This window comes from Buteo buteo, chromosome 11, assembly GCF_964188355.1.
Source record: "Buteo buteo chromosome 11, bButBut1.hap1.1, whole genome shotgun sequence".
In the NCBI taxonomy this organism is placed as follows: Eukaryota; Metazoa; Chordata; class Aves; order Accipitriformes; family Accipitridae; genus Buteo; species Buteo buteo.
Window position 1 is genome coordinate 12,462,688 of NC_134181.1, and position 20,742 is coordinate 12,483,429.

The 20,742-nt window shown below is 34.8% G+C and overlaps 1 protein-coding gene across 10 annotated transcripts in view; it reads right to left on the reverse strand.

The window, feature by feature from the left end:
* Positions 1-20,742, reverse strand: part of DPY19L3 (dpy-19 like C-mannosyltransferase 3) — a 59,892-nt gene that overhangs the window by 26,436 nt on the left and 12,714 nt on the right. For 5 of the 10 annotated variants that reach the window (XR_012652192.1, XM_075040110.1, XM_075040108.1 and 2 more), the window contains 10 exons: positions 19,156-19,279; positions 18,210-18,344; positions 16,363-16,494; positions 15,191-15,292; positions 14,298-14,371; positions 13,890-14,048; positions 12,229-12,351; positions 11,753-11,864; positions 11,127-11,183; positions 5,311-5,393 (listed from right to left, as the gene is read on the reverse strand). Coding sequence is in view for 6 of the 10 variants with exons in the window: in XM_075040110.1 (XP_074896211.1) it covers positions 5,311-5,393; positions 11,127-11,183; positions 11,753-11,864; positions 12,229-12,351; positions 13,890-14,048; positions 14,298-14,371; positions 15,191-15,292; positions 16,363-16,494; positions 18,210-18,344; positions 19,156-19,279 (1,101 nt within the window). In the remaining 4 variants the exon portion in view is untranslated. The other 5 variants (XR_012652195.1, XR_012652193.1, XR_012652194.1 and 2 more) reach the window with 5 other exon arrangements.

Here is a 20,742-nt window from a genome sequence, read left to right on the forward strand (position 1 = left end):
AGTTTTTCAGCAGTTTGTAAAACCAGTTTCATTTTAAAGTCTGAAAATATTTAATCTCCTTTAAAAATTCCTTTTTTTACTTAAAATATTCAAAGCCACAAGTGTCATGAAGTAAATGTTTCATTAAAAGAAATGAATTCATCTTAGTATTTAATTTTAATCTTAGTATTAATGCAAATGTAATGGCCCTGACAGGCTGTCAGCTAGGACTTATCCCTCAATCTGTAAGGAAGTAGAATTCTTTAGGACAAGCTGAAAAGAACATGGACTAGATTCACAGAGGCACTTGGTAGAACTTAAGACACCTACATGAAAATGATGATTCTCAAAGCACCTTCAACCATGTTTCTGTGTTTATGCCTGGGACAGGAAACTTTTAGTGTGAGAAGTCTGTTTCCGTGTTTGTTCAAGATTAGTTCAAATTTTGTAACGCTCTGCAGTACTTATCTCCTGACTTGGCCGTATCCAGGCAATCCTGCACCTCCCATTCCTAAACAGCCCAATATAATGCAAACTTGCAGAATCAAGCTTTCTTAAAAAAAAACCCCAACAAGTACCAAAGGCAAAACCACAAGAAAACAACAACAACAAAAGAAACCATTCCCAAGAAACAGCCTGCCGCATCTTCTCTTAAAAAAAAGAAAGCCAGAGGAAATGGTGATAGTGTCCTTTCCCCACAACTTGCTGGCAAGAATCCTTGTCAGAAATGTAGAAGATGAAGGGTTCGATTCCTCCCCTTTCTAAAAGCATTCACTCTTGCCCAGAAGGGGTGAAATATAGCTGAGTGCATTCTTTATTTAGCAGGTATTAGGAGTTTTGCCAGCACTTCCTCCTCCTCCTATACCTTAAAAGCAATCTAGTGACTCTCCCTTGCTTTTGAAAAAACTGGCTTATGTGCCTTGGTCCCGGATGGAGTTCAAAATCCGGTATTCCAGGTGAAGGTCGATGTTTCCCTGAGACTCAGATTACATGTTTGAAGTCCTAGAAAATTATATGCCTCAAGACACGTCACTGTCCGTATTTTACTGGGGCCAGCTCAGACGGTTCCCAACATGTGCCACTACCAGTGCTACTGGAGGCACTCTCTTCCCATGCTTTACTGGCCATGTCAAGAACACAAACCTGGCACTGGTCCACTGCGGTGGACAGACACTTGGAAGGTGGGAGGTGACACTGAGCTTCATGCAATGTCTGCCCTCCTCAATTACATCTTAAAGAACTTCAGGTGGTGGCCGCTACTGAGCGTTTATCTTCTGAAACAGCCACTAGAGGGAGATAGGACAATTCACTAATATTTTTCAGGTACAGGCTGATTTCTACATTTCATGCAAGTGTCTTTCTCTAATGCTCCTACCTGAGTCAGACACTAGCTGCTGTGGTCTGTATCCAAGGCAGCTAATGTGCTTCCAACCACTGAATGACACTTCTCTATTATAGAAAAACGGAGCAATTTTTACAAATGTCTGAACAAATGATGTATAAAATGAAAGGATAATTTGTTTTTATAGCTTTCTGCCAAGCTCCATACCACACTGCCCAACCTGCAAACAATTTATTCTGTACAAAATGTCACTAAATAATGACAAGGACTTACAGGTCAAACTGATTTACATTATATAATTTAAATGTCATTCCAAGCAGACCTGATGGCATTTTGAACAAATAATCTCATTTATTTTTGAAGCTCTAAGCTTTCAACAAGTTAATTACAGCTGATCTAATGGGTAAACTAAGCATTATAATACATTGTACGAAGCTTTTCTTTACCTACACTTAAGAATTTAGAGAATTATATAAATACTAAAGAATAACTCATTAAAAATAAAAGGGTTTTACAGGAACTACTTGCACAGACTCTAAAAGTGGTAGTGATTCTTTCTCTTAAGCTGCTAAAGAATTACTGTGAGTTGGTTTTAAGGAAGCCCTACAGAAATGGCTAATGCTGCCATTATAGCTTACAACATTAGAAATAAAATGGCTATTTCTATTAAAAGTCCTCCAGAGCTGAACTCTGTAGTTGGCTTTCAAAGCCATAAAATCTTGAAAAATCTGATTGTTCCTTTACTAGTGCCTGGGTGTGATATGAATCTTCAAAGCAAAGAGGTTTGAGAAAAGGAGATTCTGAAAAAGGGTTTTCAAATATGCCATGTTAATTTTTTTTCTTTAAAAGAAAGTCTTTTTATTTGCAGAATGCTATATGAAAATATTACAGGTTTAGCTGCAAATGACAGGCAATAAAGTAGATTCAGACAAACTGTCATGGTTCTTTTTTTTCCCTCTGGTTTGGAAAGACTGAAAATTGCAAAAATAGAAAACGACAGCCACAAATAAAGAGCAACAAGATGCGTTTTTGTTAGTCCCAGCCTCAATTTTATGCATGCATATTTTGGTCACATAAAGGAGTACACCTACACAGTTGGTATAAACCTAGTTCTCAGGCACTATCGAGTTCATGCCTGAATTTTACTGACAAATCAGTCAATGACAAAGGATAAGCCCAAGAATTTAAGAACAATAACTAAAAAAAAAAAAAAGTGTAATAGTGCCTTTAAAGTCTGGAAGATGTGTTGATTTCAGTGCGATTATCCTTGAAAATCAGGCATGTAAGTAAGAGTGAAGAGTTAAAATTTATAGCTGGCTTGGAATTAAAATACAGCCATTAATATAAATTACTAAATGAAAGAACCACCATTGAAACATGGGTATTCCATTTTTGTAACCTTAGGAGCTTTTTGGAAATTTGTGAGGTTTCCACTAACTTAAAAATTTGCCTGCTTGTCCTCCACACCTGATTCAAATACAGTTGACATACAACTATGCTCTGCCAAATCTCAGTCTCAATTAACTTTTCCACTGTTTTGGCTGTTGTCCGAGATTGCTAAGAAGTTTTTAAATGATTTTTGGTAACTGCTTATGAAATATGCCACAATTCTAGACAGGTTTCCCCTTTAAAGGCAGAAGACACTGCTTCTTAAACACTTACCAGAAGTAAACAGAGTAGGGAAGTTCACGCTACTGATTTGCTCATTCTACTGATATTCTTCCCCATCTCACAAATGAGCATGTTGTTCCTGTTGTCTTAGGGAGAAAGACCAAAACTAAGAATTTTAACATACCTCCCATCTGGGAACACAGCTGTGAACTATCCCTGGGTCACTGGCAGGACCTTCTTGACTTTCTTTTTTTTTAAAAGAAGCTACGAAAATGAGGTGGTGGGTAGGAAAAAGCAAGAGACTGGGATATGCAAGACCATTACATAAAAAATTGCGCTCTGCAATAGACGCAGTCCAATAATATGCAGTAACTTTATTGTAAAGATATAAACCAGTATATCTTCCTGAAAACGCTATGGTAATTTTAGTAAGGGGAAGAGTAAAAAATACATCTGCAGACACTTCACAGTGGACAGACTAATAGTTGGCTATTATTCAGTTTGCATATTTGGACAAGTTAATATGCATTTAGATCTAAGCAGATTGAAGGGTTTTCTTGTTGTGGAGAGACTGCAAGACAGATGAGTTATTCCTAATTCACTGCTATACATGACAAATTAGAGCTTCTCATACTGAGTTTTAATAATGAATGATTAGTTCCTGACACCAACCTTGACAGATCATTAACTACAGCAGAACTATCAAGTGTTAGTATAGTAAAATGTTTTTCAAAACTTAACAAAATCTGTCCCACTTTGAGAAACTTACCATAAATTTTGTTGACTTGTATTTAAAGCATAGATAATTAACTCTTCTTTACAGGAATAATATTTCTAAACACAATAAATTTTAAGTAGAAAATCTCCCTCTGTAATTGTCAGTCATGACTTAAAATGCAAAGAGGACAAGCACCAGTTTAGCATTCTCAGCACTAAGAACATATGAAAAATTATTCTCATCGGATCCAGTCAAATCCAGTTCATGGTTGGGAGTAACTCCACATGCATATTTTATGTATAAATCTCTATATAACTCCATATATTGTACACAGGAGACCTGAACTATCAGACATTTACCATCTTTTAATAAAACAGTAGTGCTAAATGGAACTAGCTGGTGAACATTAGTCACAAAAATGTGTCAATATGGCTGCAAAGATTCTAAATGATGGAAAAAAACACGGCCTGCTTTCAAAATAAGTCATTGAAGGCTTGTGATATATCTTACTTATAAATTACTCCTTCTAGTTTATGGATTAAAGAAATACAACATTACGGAGTGTAAATATGTTGCTTTGGGTAGAATAGGCTGGATGACTGGTTTCACTGAAGTTCATTGCACATGAAAACACAATACAGGGCTCCAAGGAAATACTTCAAATAGTTCAATGTTAAATGTAGTAAATTCAGATTTACTTTCAGAATGTTTTCCTCCAGAACATGAAACTGATTTAAAAAAACAAACAAAAACCCTACTTTGTCAGAGTTCCAAATAAATACAAGTCCCAGGAATATCTCTGTTCAGAACTTAACTGAAACTTTTTAGTGGTTACTGTATGTTAATAGAGAACATATCCCTTAAATTTACAGTCTTCCAGAGAACATCCTACCTGGCCCTTTCTCTCAGGATCTTCTACATGCAGTATTCCAAACTGTTTCCACCTAAAAAATACCTTCCTATGCTCTGTGAGAAAGCAGACATGATGAGGTAGGGTTCAAATGGTTAACTCATATTCCTGAAAGAGACTTTGCACCTATGCTTAGCCGTGGCAAGTTCAAGTTCAATTACAAATATTTTGTTTACAGTTTAGAACACATGTTGGGATTAATTTTAATAATAAGTATAAACAATTGAGATTATTTTAAAGTTCAAGAAACAGACTGTGGAGTACAGATTTTCCAGCCCTACAACTGTACATCCAAGCTTTTTAAAATTATAAAGTTGAAAAAAGAAGGACACCAGGTTGGGGGGGGAGGGGGCAGAAATAAGAATAAAATTATTTCACTGCAGAGGTCTATTAATGTAAAGAAGCAGCTATAATATGGTGGAAGAAGCTTGGCACCTCCAAGTTTACCTCTTTTGGCTGGAAAAACTATGTGTACTTATAAGAGCAAATGGAGTCAACTGGTTCCCTGATGCACAGGCAGTACAGCAGCATGATACTGAACCAGAGCAGAGCAGTCTGGGGGACTCTGCATATAGCTGTTCTCTACAGCCGTTAATATGCTAACCTCTTGATAGCCCATACATCCTTAACTATCTCCATGGGTCACCAGAGTTCGCTGATGAGCTGTGACAAATAAGGAGAACACTATAACTAGGAACATTAGATCTACACAAATAGCATTTAACTTAAATAGAGAAAAAATCCTCTTACTTAATCCAGTTCATCAGCTCCACAGTGTCTGGGTCATAGAATTCTCTCAGCTCTGACAGTTCATCCATTATTCCTGGCCAGAACTATAATGAAAACAAAATAAAACAAACTGAAGATAGAATGAACAAAAGAAGTCTTGGATGTTGAAACATATTATTTCCTCCTAGCTGGCAACTGATCTGGTCCAGCTCATGGATAATTTGCAAGACATAAGCATATCTGCCCTTCTTATGAGGGATAGGTGGCTATCATTGCAGTATGAATACACAGTTTCAGAGTTCAAGATTTGCAGCCTCTGCCAGATGACCAGAAGGAGCAGAATTACCTGTTGTGGTGAGCCTGAGAAGAACAGCTTTTCTCAGATGCACATCTCACTGGAGGTTTACAGAACTTTATTAATTAAGATCAGTTTGTATCTTAAGATCAATGGGAAACTAAAAGTTGCCACCAAATATGACTGTTTGTGCATTCTATCTACCTTACAAGTGAACCATTTCAGTTCCCTGAACCATAGGATGAATGTTAATGTTTTAAATTATTTCTTGAGAAACCAAGCTTTAAGAAAAGGAACAAGATAAAGAAGCATCGTGGAACAGTTCAATTTGTAACAGCCAAGCCATTAAATAACACCTATGATTACAGGAGAAGGAAAGGCCCTGGGAATTTAAATTAAGTTTGGAAAGGCAACTTACAACTAAATAAAAAAAAGGGTGGGAAATCTGTATCAGAAATTAAAATCGTTAGATGTGCTGTGGATGCCACTAATGGCATTTTAGAAGTTTGAATTAAAAGAGAACCACTGAAGGAAAAAGGAAAAGTGAATGTCAACATCCAACAGACTATGGGGGGAAAACATTTCAAACTTTACTGAAGACGAAGAATACATAAATCAAATTTGGATGAGAGAAATAAGGATTGAAATTGATTCTGAAAAGCTTAACAGTCCCCCCCAAAAGCTAACAGAACAAAGATTTATTTAAGGGTTTCTTGTTGTTTAAGTCAGTGAATATTCCAAGGGCAAAAGGGAGCAGTTAAGAGAGATAATGACAATGCTAATGACTAACTGATTACTTTTCATCAGTATTTACTATGGAGGTTGTTATGGTGAAACCTATTCCAAACTTGCTTTCTTTAGATAATAAGGATTGCTGGCTTGCAAAGTGAAATGTCACAGGAAGAAGACTAAGACGACCCACCTGATAATCTAAAAAGCCATAAATCATCCAATTTATATAACACTCATCCCAGAGTTCAGAAGGAATTTGAATGAGATGCTGCTTAGCTACTTTGCTAAAAATACGCATTCTTTCACTAAAACTGTAATTATGTAGGAGGACTTGGGAACAGGAGGTATAATTGGGCCAATTAGACACTTATTAGTTTAACTGTTTACTTGATACATTTGTTAAAGTAATACTGGCTGGTAGATTGAGAAACATCTAAAAGATAGTTATGGCAGTATCACAACCTTACAGTTTTGGGAAGTACGGTAGTATTATAATAGACATATTTCTGCTCTTCAGAAGACCTCTTGAGAGATTAGTAAATAAATTAAGCAGTTGTGAAATGAGACTGTAGAGTCTCATAATGACTCAAAATTGCCTCTCTTCATTACTAAACTACCCTGGATAGCTAAACATTTTGAGAGCTTGGAGTCCTTCAGGGTAGAGACAGAAGGAAATGGGCTCTGCTTCACTTCTAGATCATGTTGCAAACCTGCCCTGCAACCTACTGAGAATCTAATGACACTGTGCCATCTACTGAATGCTGGGACTATTATATGGCATTACCTGATCTACAGAGGTTTTTCAAGTCACAATGTCATGCTACTGCAACTTTTGAGTGAGTACAAGCAGTTTTCACTGAAGGAAAATTTTGGTAGCGGGGCTTGCTATTACTGAATTTAAAAAGAGAATTCTGAGCAAAATTTTCAGGTAACACTACATTTAATTAGTCAAGCCAAGAGAAAACTACGGAACTTCAGGAGTTCCAAGTACAATAGAATAGGAATGACAAAGTAAGCAAAAAGTAAAGCGTACAAAAATATGGACCAATAACACTGATATAACAACTTAGTCTTGTAAATCAAGTATTAGTCAGGTTGAGAAGTGTACTGTGACACAAGGAATGGATAAAAAGAATAGATGGAGTAAATCAGGGATGTAACAAACTGCTCAGAATAATGAGTTGTATGTAGAAGAGGTTTCCAACTTGTAACATGCTCGTCTGTGGGGTCAAAGTCTTCAGGAAAAGAAGCCTGTTGTCAAGTGGCTTAAATTAGCAACACAGGGTTTTTTGTTCTTGACTTGAAAAATCTCAAGGACTTTTAATTTGCAGAAGGCTTAAAAAATACTTGCATAGGAAAAAGTAATATAACACATTATTGCTGACTCGCATCAAAACCAAAAAGCAAGCTAAGAAAATAGAAAGGTGGCATACTCTAAACTGATAACAGGGAATATTTTTCCTAAGGTATGTAATTACTCATTGAAAAATATCACTAAGACCTAGAATCTACAAAAATAAATGAAATAATAAACTCTGAACTTGATGACATGGCCACAGAAAAAAATTGAATTATTAGGAAATATAGGTACTAAAGTTGTTTGTTTCCTCACCATACCTCCTTGGTGGATTTAAGACAATTTTTAACTTTCAGGAGTAAAATTAAATCTTTTGTGAGTGAAAACATTACCTCAACTCTCTGTATTGTAAGAGAAAGATTTTAGCTTTCTCCTTCACATTGGTTATCCCTCTGGCTCATGATCACGGATTTCATCGAGTATAACAATGCTTAAGTTTCTTATTGAATGTCTGGTGTGCTTTGGGTTTTCAGTGTACTTTGATTTATTAATAGTTACTATCCACAAATATATATATTGAGGATAACACTAGACAATTTTTAACTCAATGGCTGTGATAAGAACCCAGAGATTTTTAAAAGCTTGCAGCTTTTCCCCCACAACCAACCCACCTTTTTCATTCTAGCTAGAAAGTCCAGAGTTAGACAATTGTGCTAGCCACAAACTTGGCAGGTGCTGAACAGTCCACTGATGATTGTGGGAGTTCAGTACTTCTCAGATACAAGGGACACTTATTTTGAATTGAAAAAGTATAAGCACTAATTCTTTGGCCTCTGAGTATAAGTGAAAAGCAAGTACTACTACATTATTTATATTTAATGTTGGCCTAATAATGAAAGTTAAGAATCTTCTTAGAGAAACAGTATTAGAAATTACAAATAAAAATAAACAAGAAATTTTCTTTTGTCATTTCTTCTACAGACTGTCAAGCTTACAAACTTTAGGTTTAAAGGATAAATACATGCAGTACACACAGGGAGCTCTTCAGTATAGCCGAAGACTGCTCAGATCATTGGTATACGTTGTGCTATGTGCTGCAATAAAAGTATATGTTTGGAGCAAAAGGACTCAGCCATGATGAAGACAAAAATGCAGTTTGAGAAATTACATGAATGAATAGTTTACTAGTAAAGAAAAATCAAGATTATTTGGCACAACCAGGAACTACAGATTTGCTGAAGCTCAGGAACTAATTTTAAGTACCAACAATTTATTTAGGAATGACTGACATACAAACACAAATCAATGGGTATTATTCTGTTGAGAATTTAAATGCAATAGACATGGATAGAGCTGAAATCTACCTATAAAGAGCATGAAGTGAAACTTTACTGTTATATATGTGTTGTGTTATCTGCAGCACAGCTAAAGTATGCACAGAAATACTTCAGCACTTTATCTAAAAGATGTTTGTGCTATACTAATGAAAAAACATGTAAATAGAAATACAGATGTCTTATAGGTCTTAAAAGATACTGTACCTGAAATCTGAAAGATACCTAGCATTGTAGCTGCATCTGTATCTCAATAAACTATTGTTCAAGTGATGTATTTGGGACTGTAGTAACCACATGCCTCAAAAGAGGCTTTCATTAGCTTATTGAGGATTAGGTTAATAATCCCATAAAACTCCTATTTTGAGGAACTGCAGTAAAGAATCGCACTTCTGACAAACATAACCATAACAGGTAATGAAGTACAAAATTGTCCTACTACTAGTTCAAGAAAACTAGCCATGATGACCAGTTAACTTTGTGGTGAAAATGCAAGCTGCTCATGCAATCTGAGCAGTCACAGTGCATGAACAGATAAATTCTTACCTGGAAAGGAGAAAGATAATTAAGTCTTTGTTATCAAAATCTACTTGCACTGTCAGTTTGTTTCTAAAGGTTTTAGAGAGAGAATATATAAACATATTCTCACAGAAGCAATGGATACTTTCTGATTCTCTCCCTGTAAGGTTTTTCATTCTGACCAGCGCCAAGGGATCTGGTGACAAGTTTTATCTGTCTGTCAGGCAGGCTTCTTCCCTGAATGCTCACTAACTCCTACAGCGTTGCAGAAAAGACACACACATGAAGATATCCATTCCTCTGGTAGCTGAACTGCAAGAACTGACTTAAGACCAAAAAATACTGAGAGGTGATGTATTTCTTTATTCCCACTAAGAACTTTGAAAAATTTTTCATGTCAATAAAAATTATTTCCTATATTTAGAAGAAACACAAAAATGATGCTTTTCAGGCAAACTGAGCACAACTAATGACTGATCTAAAGCCTGTAAAAATCAGTAACTTCTGTTGACTTCAGAATTGAATCTGACAGGATTTAGGAACTTCACATCAGCTTATGAAGAATGGGAGGAAAATTATTCCTAGTTGATCTGTCACATTAGACTATCTATTAGAATGCCGTGCTCTTGGCATCACCCAAGTCAGAAGAAATGGCATTATTTCTATCATTTTCAGAGGTGACAAAAATGGTGAATGACTTGCCTAACCAGCGTACCAATGGAAAAAAAATAATCCTAAAAGTCCTCTAGCAGAATAACAGGAAAATTTAAGTGGAGTACATCAGTGTAACTTTACTAAACAAACTGTTACAGTCTTTTTTGACTTTTCATTTCACTGTTTTAAAGGGGGGAACAGACTTCCAGAGTGAACTCTATTAGCAGCTTTCTTAACTGTTATGCTTTACTACTGCCTCTTTAACTTTAGTAATGAAATTCACCTTGAGTTTCTCTGAAGTTAATTATTTAATGGAAATACTCTCATCTCATGCTAGGTATTGCACAAATAACTTCTTCATTAAAGTAGCATTTGAATTTTTTTGTCTTAGTAAATATAGATTAAAAGATCGGTATGCCCATTAAATTAATGTTGTAAATCTCACTACTATGACAAACTGACAGACTAATAATCTTGTACATGTTGTTATTTTAAATATGTTTTATATTTTTACATTTAAACATTTGACCATAATAATAATTGTTTCTGGGACAGACTGAAGTAACATAAGTACTTGAGTAGTTTAACAATTCTGTACTTTAAAACATGAGATGAGGCACGGCAGTATAGAACATCATGATTATTTCTGCTCCTACAATGAACCATTACACAATTTAACAATCTGCATCTTATCTGCAACTTAGTTAAAACCAAACCAGACAACTTATATTGCCATAAAATTATGTATGTAAATAACACCTCGTAACTTACACATACAATCAGACAAACATTTGTATCTATGAACAACTACTTTGGATCAAATGAACCCTTCACATACAATTTCATATGCATAAAGGTACTTGCATTTCAGGTAGTCTATCCCCATTTTTAAAATTCAGCTACAAATCTTGTATGTAATTATTTATAAAACAACAACCCTTTAAGAGAAAAGGAAAATTTCATGCAACTAAAAAATGCCAAAACATTGAGAGAAAAAATTTCTTACCTTATATGAAATGTATAATAAAGTCATTATTGGTACAAAATACTTAATCACACGCATCTAAGAGAAATTGCAAAAAAAAAATAATTGGTTATTCTGATGATATATTTATTTGGATAGACTTAATTTTTAATGTATTGATATCTGACATATTTATCACATGGTGGAATTTACCGAGTTTGAATTAAGACCACATACTGATTTTGTTTTCAAGTAAAACCCTTACTACAGACCCATCACAAATGATGGATTTATATCTATATACTAAAATCTATTTTCTACAAAGTGAAAAGACTGTATCATTCAGTATAACAGACTGTAAAGGTCTTCTCAGACCCCTGATGATTTCTCTAATATGGTGACTAAGACTTTTTTAGTACAATTGTGGTTATTTTTCATAGCTGCATCTATATTGCCATCTAGTGTATCCAAATGGAATTGTTTAATATATAAACCACTAGAAAATTCATTTTACTTACTAAATTTATACGAATGTACTTCAGAGATATCCAGTTTAAGAGGGCTACAAACAATATTCATTTCAGATGTCTTATAATTCTGAGTCTTGATTTTGTTTAGATATGGAGCAAAACCAAATTTCATGAAATGCTGTTAAGTATAGTGCTAACCCTCTGTGATGTGTAGAGATGAATACACTTCAGGGTAAGTTTCCATACTTCCGTACTGCACAGGCCAAAAGATGCAAATACACACATGTGGGATGTCCAGAGGTACTTCATTCTGGAAGAATACAGACAAGTTTTTGCTGACCATCTGGAGCTCTGCTAAGCCATGTTGATGAGACTGATTATGTTAAGAGAAATTCCTAACAAAGCATTCTTGGACTTTCAGAACTCTGAAATAACTGAGTAAAAGACTGACTTTGCAATTGTGTTAGGTGCCTTTGAGAACATCTCTGCTCCCAAACTTCCAAACATTCTTTTTGGCAGGATTTTGGGAAATGCCTCAGTATACAAGCAGAAACAAACCAGGGAGAGAAAGAAGGTTCATGATCCTATCAGTTTGTGGTCAGCGTATTTTACACTCTCATCAAAATATACTCAATTGTCTAAAAAAGCCTTTAGTAACATTAAAAAAAACATACCTCATTGTGCTTAATGCCAGACATCCAAAAAGAATTGTGTGAATTAAGTTGTAAGCAGCATCAGGCTTCAGCGCTACTGTGCATTCTTCCATTTTGTCCATGAACTGGACTTGATTTGAACCACTAATTAAAACAGAAGAAATAAAATGTGTTACATTTAGTTCTGTAACACATTTCATACAGTTGTCTGTATTTTAAAAACCATTTAATCCTTCTGAAGCTAAAGAGCAATACTACTGCTATCAGTCCACGATCTTCTATTATATTTATGATATAATTAAGACTGATAGCGCCAACTTGATGCAGCATCAGGTATTTATTTTCATGTCTGTTTTCTGGAAATGCAATGGGTTTAAAGGAACTGTTTTAGAATGAGATAAAATTCTTTACGGAAAGGTATGCCTGGTTCATTGCTTGAAGCAGCTACTCCCACAGGGTTCACAGGGCTTTTGATGAGAGTGAAGAACTTAACTGTGTTTTGTGAGGCTGTGCTGGTATATGTGGATGCTACTGAAGCTGTAGATTGGAAATAAGTTTTGACAGAAAAGAGGTGTTGAAAGGACTCGTTATTGCTTGATGTGGCTAGTCTTGTGAATGTATGTGGAGGGCTGATCAAAAAAAACCGAAGCTGCTTAAATGTGTGGTTTTTTCCCCTGTTTTTCTGGGTGGGGGATAATTGAGATAACTGGACAGTGTTAAAAATTAGGGTAGTATTTGGGATTACATTTAGGATTACAGAAAATAAGAGCTGCAGAGTCTTGTTTGTGTTTAAAATTGATCAATGCAGTAAGTTTTTTAAGAGGCTGGTTGAATAGTACCAAAATGCCTTACAGATGCCTATGACTTCACAATTATCTTAAAAAGAGTTTCAGAATCAGAATGTCTTAGATCCTCTCCCTCTTCCTCCCTCTCTACCCCTTTTATCCTGTTTTCTGTAAAATCTACAGTGAGTGGCATTAGTTGCATGACACTCCTTGAATTTTTGCTTAATCAAGTTTGATATCATCCCTTCTAACTTTTGTCCAGGTTGTAAATGTAAAACTGAGAGGTCTATAATGAACCATTTACTTTTATTTCAAATAGCAGTTCAGTACTAATCTTGTAGTGTCCTGTAAATTCCTCCAAATCCTATAGATTAGCTATGGGAACTGGCAGCAGTGATGCACAGTTGCAGTCTACCACTCCTGCTTCTTCAAACATATCACAGAAGTTCAGCACAGACTATGCCAGCTCATTTCTGGGTGGTTTGAGGATACCACCAGGGAAATCTTTGATTGGGAGTGCTTTGCACAGGGAAAATGTGATGAACTAAAGAACCTAACGTTGTTCTCTATAAAGACACCCTTTCCCTGCTTCTCCTCCCCCCGCATAAATGCAACAAAACAACGCTACACATACTGCAAAACCTCAACAGCAAACAAAAGAGCTTGAAGGAATCTAGGGAAGAATGTTTCTTTGTTTAGTCTCATTACATCCTTTACATTTTTAGCTTTAATAGGAAATTACTTATTTTGCCTGATCTCCCTATTATATGTCCTACTGTTTCCTTAGTACCTGTGGAAGGTAATACTGGATGCTGCTGTATTAAACTGTCAGTTCCTTAGCCTGCTGAAGAAGAGAAAAGTGATAAAAACGTGAATTATTTTTAAAACATATTTTACCTGAGGTTCCAAAAGGCGATGATTACAGCTGCTACTGTCATAAAGAAGAGAACAAATATGTAGACGTAAAAAAGCAATGTATCCGAGAGTCTTGAAAAAGTATTTAATGGTAGTAAACCAAAAGCTTCTTCGCAAAGATACAGGTTAGCATCAAAATCTCTGAAGAAAAAAGAATAATCCTTTTCATCATGTATTTCATAACTTGATGTCGAAAAGGACCAAAGTTTTGGTTTTTTTTTTCCCAAGCAATTATAAAGCCACAGTTGTGCAGATCATCATGAAGGAAAATGTATGACATAAACATGAGGTAAAAATACATGATTTATCACCAAGATTTTAAATGAGAACAACCTGCAGGCTTCACTTAATGAAGTCATACAAAAAAGTAAAATTGCAGGTAAATCATACCTTGTTGCCCCAAATCCAAATTTTGCTTTCAGGAATTTGAATATATGTTCATCTGACTCAAGATTAAGAATTTTCTGTGAAGGGAGAAAAAGAAAGGGAATTATATTTTAAGTATCAAAACCCCAAGCTTTACACAGTAAACAGTTTTTCATGATTTAAACGAAACTGTAAAGCAACACAGGCTTACTGAGATAGGGTGCTCTGCAATCAAATAAACATTTGGTTTGTAATTACGGTCCTGCGGTCCAAAGGGCAAGTTACTTAATTTTTAGAATATCTATTAGGGTTAGTTTCTTACTTACAGATAAAGATTATCCAGGACAAGTTGGTTTTAACTGTATTTTTTATTTCAATGACTTATTGTATCTTACTGTAATACTTTTAATTTCCAAGTGTACTAAATTTTAATCTGTTGATAGAGATCTTTTGAAGAGACTAAAACTCAAAAGCAGAAAATGTGTTACTGTCACTAATGTCTGCAGATATCTCCATGCACAAGAAGCAACTAAAAGCATGGTATGGTGTACAACATTTTTACAACGAGTATTCATTTTTAACTGCGTTTACTGAAAGGTAAATTAAATGAAAAACTTTGCAAATGCTTAGCAATAGCAGAATGCAGTATAAATCTACACTTGTTATAAAATTATGGGTGCACTTCAAGTTACGAATACATATTCGATTATTTGTGTTAATTTATGACGTTCTAAGAATATGTTTTAAAATCTATATACCAAGATTAGTAAAATGATCTTCCAGTTCTAAAATGCAGTCTCTGAAATGCAGTGAAGTCTCATTGCAATTTTTATTTAATGATATTACTGTAGATGATTAAAAAATAGCTTTTAACGCAACACATTTGTAAGTTTCTATATTAAAAATTATTTGCTTACCTTGATAAATTTATTTATTAGAAGAGTCAAGCACAAGACTAATAGTACATGGAGGATAAGTTTCCCAAGCCTATTAAGCAAGCCGCCCTTTTTTAGGTTTTTCTAGAAAGAGGAAAGTATTAGTATTTCAGTACTTTTTTAATGTATTTGGAACAAAAGCAACACAGACTATTTGAAATAGCTTATCTGCTAGACCTGATCAGGATCAAATTTGTATTAGGTTCCTGAAAGCAAAAATGTATACAAAACCAAGTATCCAGAATGAAGATATATTTCTTCAACAAAACTGCAGGGACAATATCATGAAAAATCCCCAGTATATTGATCTGGCAGAGTTTTTTAACTAGCCAAAGAGCCCTCCTTCAGAGGTGGCCTCATTATATTTATACAACTGCTGGCACGCAGTGCAACTGTGGTTATGTTCCAAGATTCCCCTAATTTCAATAGTATTGTGTGCCTTTTGAAGTATCTATTCGTTAGACCTTCCACCTCTATGTAGCAAAGGTGTCTTCTGGTTCTGTCAGTTGATAGGATTTTGAGCTATTTTCCAGTTCAAAGCTCCAGATCTGAGAATGGTTCTTTGGCTGCTCACAGGCAACTTGGAATAGGTGCAGACATTGTCTAACTATAAAAAAACACAGTCCTGATTTTAAAAGGTCACGAGTGAGAGACAGCAGAAATGGCCCTGTAAGTTCATATATGCTCATTAGAGGCTTTTGTCAATGCCAGTATCAGAAAAAGAGAAACTGTATATACAGGAAAAAAATCCTAATCTTTGAAATAAACAATAGATTTCAGTAAACTGAATCTGACACGTGCCTAGTTCTCACAGAATGTTTTGTTGGAGACAGAACCATAAATCCAAGACAAGTTCTGCTGAAACAGGTGTAAAGTCCGTTTATGCAATTTCTTTTCAGGATCCAAACTGCAGCTTGCACAATCATAAATGTTAACACCAATCACAGAATTATGGTGTCTGATGTGCTTGGTTATGCTGTAGTTAGTGTAATTGAAATCATTATTTGATCATGCAATGTTTTTGTTGCTTTACGGTATAGTAGTTCCTCTAATTAGTATTAGTAATTTCAGATTATAATGCATATAAATTACTCATCTATATATATATATATCACACTCTTTATTTAGTACCAGAAAAATATTTTGGTACTTACCTGGATTGTTCTTGCTATCAAGACAGAAGCATTAAAACTTATAAGTAATGATCCAAGAATCATAGAATTAAAGAACTGTAGGACACAGACTAGCAGTAATCCAGAAATCTGAATGATATAGAGCCACATAACCTGTAACGATAATGATATTTTTATGTCTACAAAACTTTACAGTCATAGCTGCTTTTCTCTGAATACATTTTATAATTTATTTCAACATAATTTTTACAAAAAATGTATCATCTTGCACTAAATCATTACACTTCGAGCCATTACCATATCCATTCTGTATTTATGTCCTGAACGAGTTAGGTTAATATTTTATACCTATTTTATACCTAGGGAAGCCTGATGCTATAATAGAGCAGATGAGTTAACTGTAGAGTGAGGAAAATATTAATTACTTAATATTTGGAAGATGTTTTGTGTTTTCTTTAGTAAAAGAAGTGTTTCTGTAGGCTCTATTATGTCTTTATGAGTGAAGAGTTATGGCTCAGTGCCATTCAGCAATCAAACATTAGCTGATTTCTCTAACTTTTATAATAGTTTAGTAAAGTCCTTTTTGAGCTATGCTAAACTATTATAAATGTTCAACAGAATGCAAACACTAAAGACCAGCTGATTTTCTGATGCAGTGGTACCAAAACATAAATTTTACCTGACACACAGATCTTGAGTTCAGTCTTGTGTTACAGCAGTGGTGTAAGTCAGTATCAAATGGCCCAACAAACTGCAACAGTTTTAAGTAGCACTTTTTGGAAAATTAATATGGAATAAGAGTGGTGCAGTAAGTCCATTTTAGTATAATTCAGGATGAAGTTGGTAATTTGCCAACTTTGAAGGTAGCTGATTAGTCACATAAATTACTAACTTCAGCTTACATTTACACATACAATGAAGAGTTTAGAAACTGTTAAATAAACCACATTTATTTTGATATGCAGCCACCATACTAATTTTCAGTTAAATTAATACAATCACTAATATTCCAGTCTGCTTCAAAATTAACATGAAATTAACATGAATTAATCTTCATCCTACCATAAACTTCCTTAAAGGAAAGTTAGAACCTTTTTCAACTATTGTAAGCTTTTACAAGGGCTAAAAACTATCTCCATAGAATTTCACACTGATGTTAAATTCAAAGACAATGTTACATCTTCTACAGTATATTTCTATTTCCTAAGATTGACTGTAAATGATCCCTTACCTTCTCAGTAATACTTGTTTTACTTTTTGGCTCATTCAGTTCAGCAACATAGCAGTGACAATGTTGTTATTTTGTGGTGAATTTCAATTTACAAAAGATAACTGCTTCTCATGAGGAATCTGGTCTATCTTCTTCCTTCTCTTTATGGTATAGTTCCTACATCTAACTTTCAAACAAGGGTGCACAATACTTGAGGCAAAATTCATACATTGTTAGGACTTCAGCTTAGACAAAGATTTCTTGTGCTACATTGTTTTCTTTCTCTGGCCACTTCCAGAGGACATGCTTAAGCTGTAGTATTAGATCAACTGTTATGATGGTGTTTAAAAGCAATGCCTTAACAGTGTCAAAACATACCTGTGTCTAAACAAAACTAGACAAAAATTAAACAACTGAAGTGAATTTTGTAAAGTGAAATAAAATCAGCTGAAAAAAAATCAGAAATGGTGGTGTTTTGATTATTCATGTTTACACTTGCAGTATATACACTGTGATTACCTAAAAGCACAAAGCACCACAGTGTGTAATCTGTATTACTTTGGGTATCCAGGCCACTGGTTAGTAAAATACCGCCAATATTCTTAGCTTTATGATAAAAAAGAAAAAAAAGTTTAGTTATTTCCAAACATGATCTTACCTTTGCTGTGGGAAGCATGTCAAAACAGTCCAGTATGAATAATGCCAATGCTTGTATCAGCATCATAAACTGATTAAATTGCCAAGTCAGGCTAAAGAGAAACGTTGCTATGAATACAGCCGTAAGTGTCAATCTCTGGAAGGAGTGAAAAAAGTCTTATTTAACTTTATAGTTTGCTTCATTAAAAAACAAACCCAAAAAACCCAAACAAACAAACAAAACCCCAAAACCAAACAAAAAAACCCACAATAAAACCAACCAAAACTCACCTTAATTTCATTTTATTTTAAATCCATTTTAAAAAACATTAATATGAGTTTTCTAACTGCAAAAACTGCTTGGAGGATAATGAACATTTTTTTTTAGAATTACACATTCTTGTATTTATGCCTGTATTTTATCATTGTAATACCACTTGCAAGAAAATGGTGAGATCCCAAATAGTTTCAGCCCATAGATTAACATGCAATACGTGTTCTACTATGCTATACGTAGCAGGTATTTGAACAAATTGAGGAGTAATGACTTAACAACTGTTTGTCAAAGAAACTGTATCACCAATTTGCTTTTATTCTTGCAGATCAAGACAACCTTCTATATTTGTAAAACAAATGAAATCAAGAGAAAATCTTTAATCCTTGTGCTTTACAAGCTTTTCTCCTGCCCACTTTGTGTTAGTCTCTTATGTTCTTAAACATGCAGTACTGTTGTCTTGCACTCTTTAGAGCTTACCTTTTTATTTTTCTGTGCTGAGCATATGTATTCCTTTGTATTTCAACTACATTTAAATTAACAGAGGGTTCATGTGATTAATGTTTTCAACATTGTAAGTGATTTGTGTGTATATATCCACTGCTATAAATGCTTATTAAGTATTTTGTCCTAAGTTTTATAGACAGTTTTCTGATACTAATTTTACTGTTTCATACCTATTAGAAATACTCACTTCTTGAACAGGCTGTAAATGAGTTCTGAGTAGGTATGTGATGGCTGCTATCTGAACAGCAAAGAATGGTAGTGCCCAGTTCTCTCTTAAAGGAATGGTGAATTCTACTCTTGTAGTATCTATTCTGTACAAAACAAACAGAGTTTCATAAAATTAAAACAAATAGAACACCAGCTTGGTGACAGAGAGGTTGCAATGACAGGCACCTTTGTGGTATCTTAACTACTTATTGATAAAAATGGAAGCTCCACACTCTAGTTCCTTCAACATGCCGGGCTCCGAAAAAACATCATTATGAAGGTTCTGCAAGTCATCCACTGTTTCTGTACCTCAAATGTTGTACTTTAGCTTCACATACTGTTAAAAAACTTATACTATGGATTAAATCTTACTTACGAAGCACAGCTTGGGTAATTTAAAAATGAACAAACAAACCCCCAAACAAAACCACTCCCAAAATAGAGCATGTGGAGTTTTCACACCACAGGTAATTTTAATTCATTTTTTGGTTTACAAAAAGCACATGTAAGAATAAATAGGTATCACTTTATTCACTGTGATGCCAGTGCATTGGATTTGAATACCGCTAAACTGGGTAGGAACTTCTGGTCATTTTTTGAATGTTCTAACATAAAACGCATGTTATGGAAGTTAGTAAAAGTTCCTCAAAGTGCAGACATTTACAAAACCAGAATTGAAAGTCAAAACCAAAAAATACTTCCCTTTTTTATTGTGTAGAGAAAATGTTTGCTAAAAAGGAAAGTAAGCAACACATCTAAGACATGCTTAGCTGGATGAAGAAAACTTCTAAAATGGAGCTACTCAGCAGCCTCAGATGTACTTCAGCTGGACAGAGTCATTATCCAAATCAATTCCATGTACCTAGTCTATTTGCATAAAGGATAACAAGCATCCATTGACCATGAATTATTAGAAAGATGGACAAAACAAATCTGCTCCAAATATTCTGTACATGGAAAATATGACCTCATGAAATAAACATTAACTATTGCACATTGCATGTATTTTTTAATTCCTTTTATCTTAGGAGAAAGAAACAGTTTACCACTATATACCTCTAATTATTCTGTAAGGGACACGCCTGCAGATCAAGTTCTTTACAGCTGCTGATTAACATATCAAACAGTTTTGATAGAACTGACACGGTACTTTTATTTTCTTAAGTTACAGATAACAGCCTATATCATGAGTCTTAGCTTCATGCCAGCAGCTTACTGCTGGCCTGAAGCCAGTAGTTCCAATTTTTCTCTCCAAATTGAGAATTCTTCAAGTGATAAAGCACTAGAACAGCTCAATTACCATCTTTTTTCTGTGAGTCTTAGTGCAGGAGATGTCTACAGGAATAAGGGACCAGAGAAGCTGAACTTCTGATGATCTTAGGTTGTTGAAGGAATCCCTGGAGGTTGGGTGTGGGGCAGTGAGGAGACCTGAAGGGCATATATGCAGGTGTCTTTAACATCTAAGGGATCCTAGGCTGGAGAAGACAGGGTGCATCATCTGTAGATCCAGACACATCTGAAAGATGTAGTCCACTTTCAGAGAACAATTTAAGCCAAAATTTTCTAC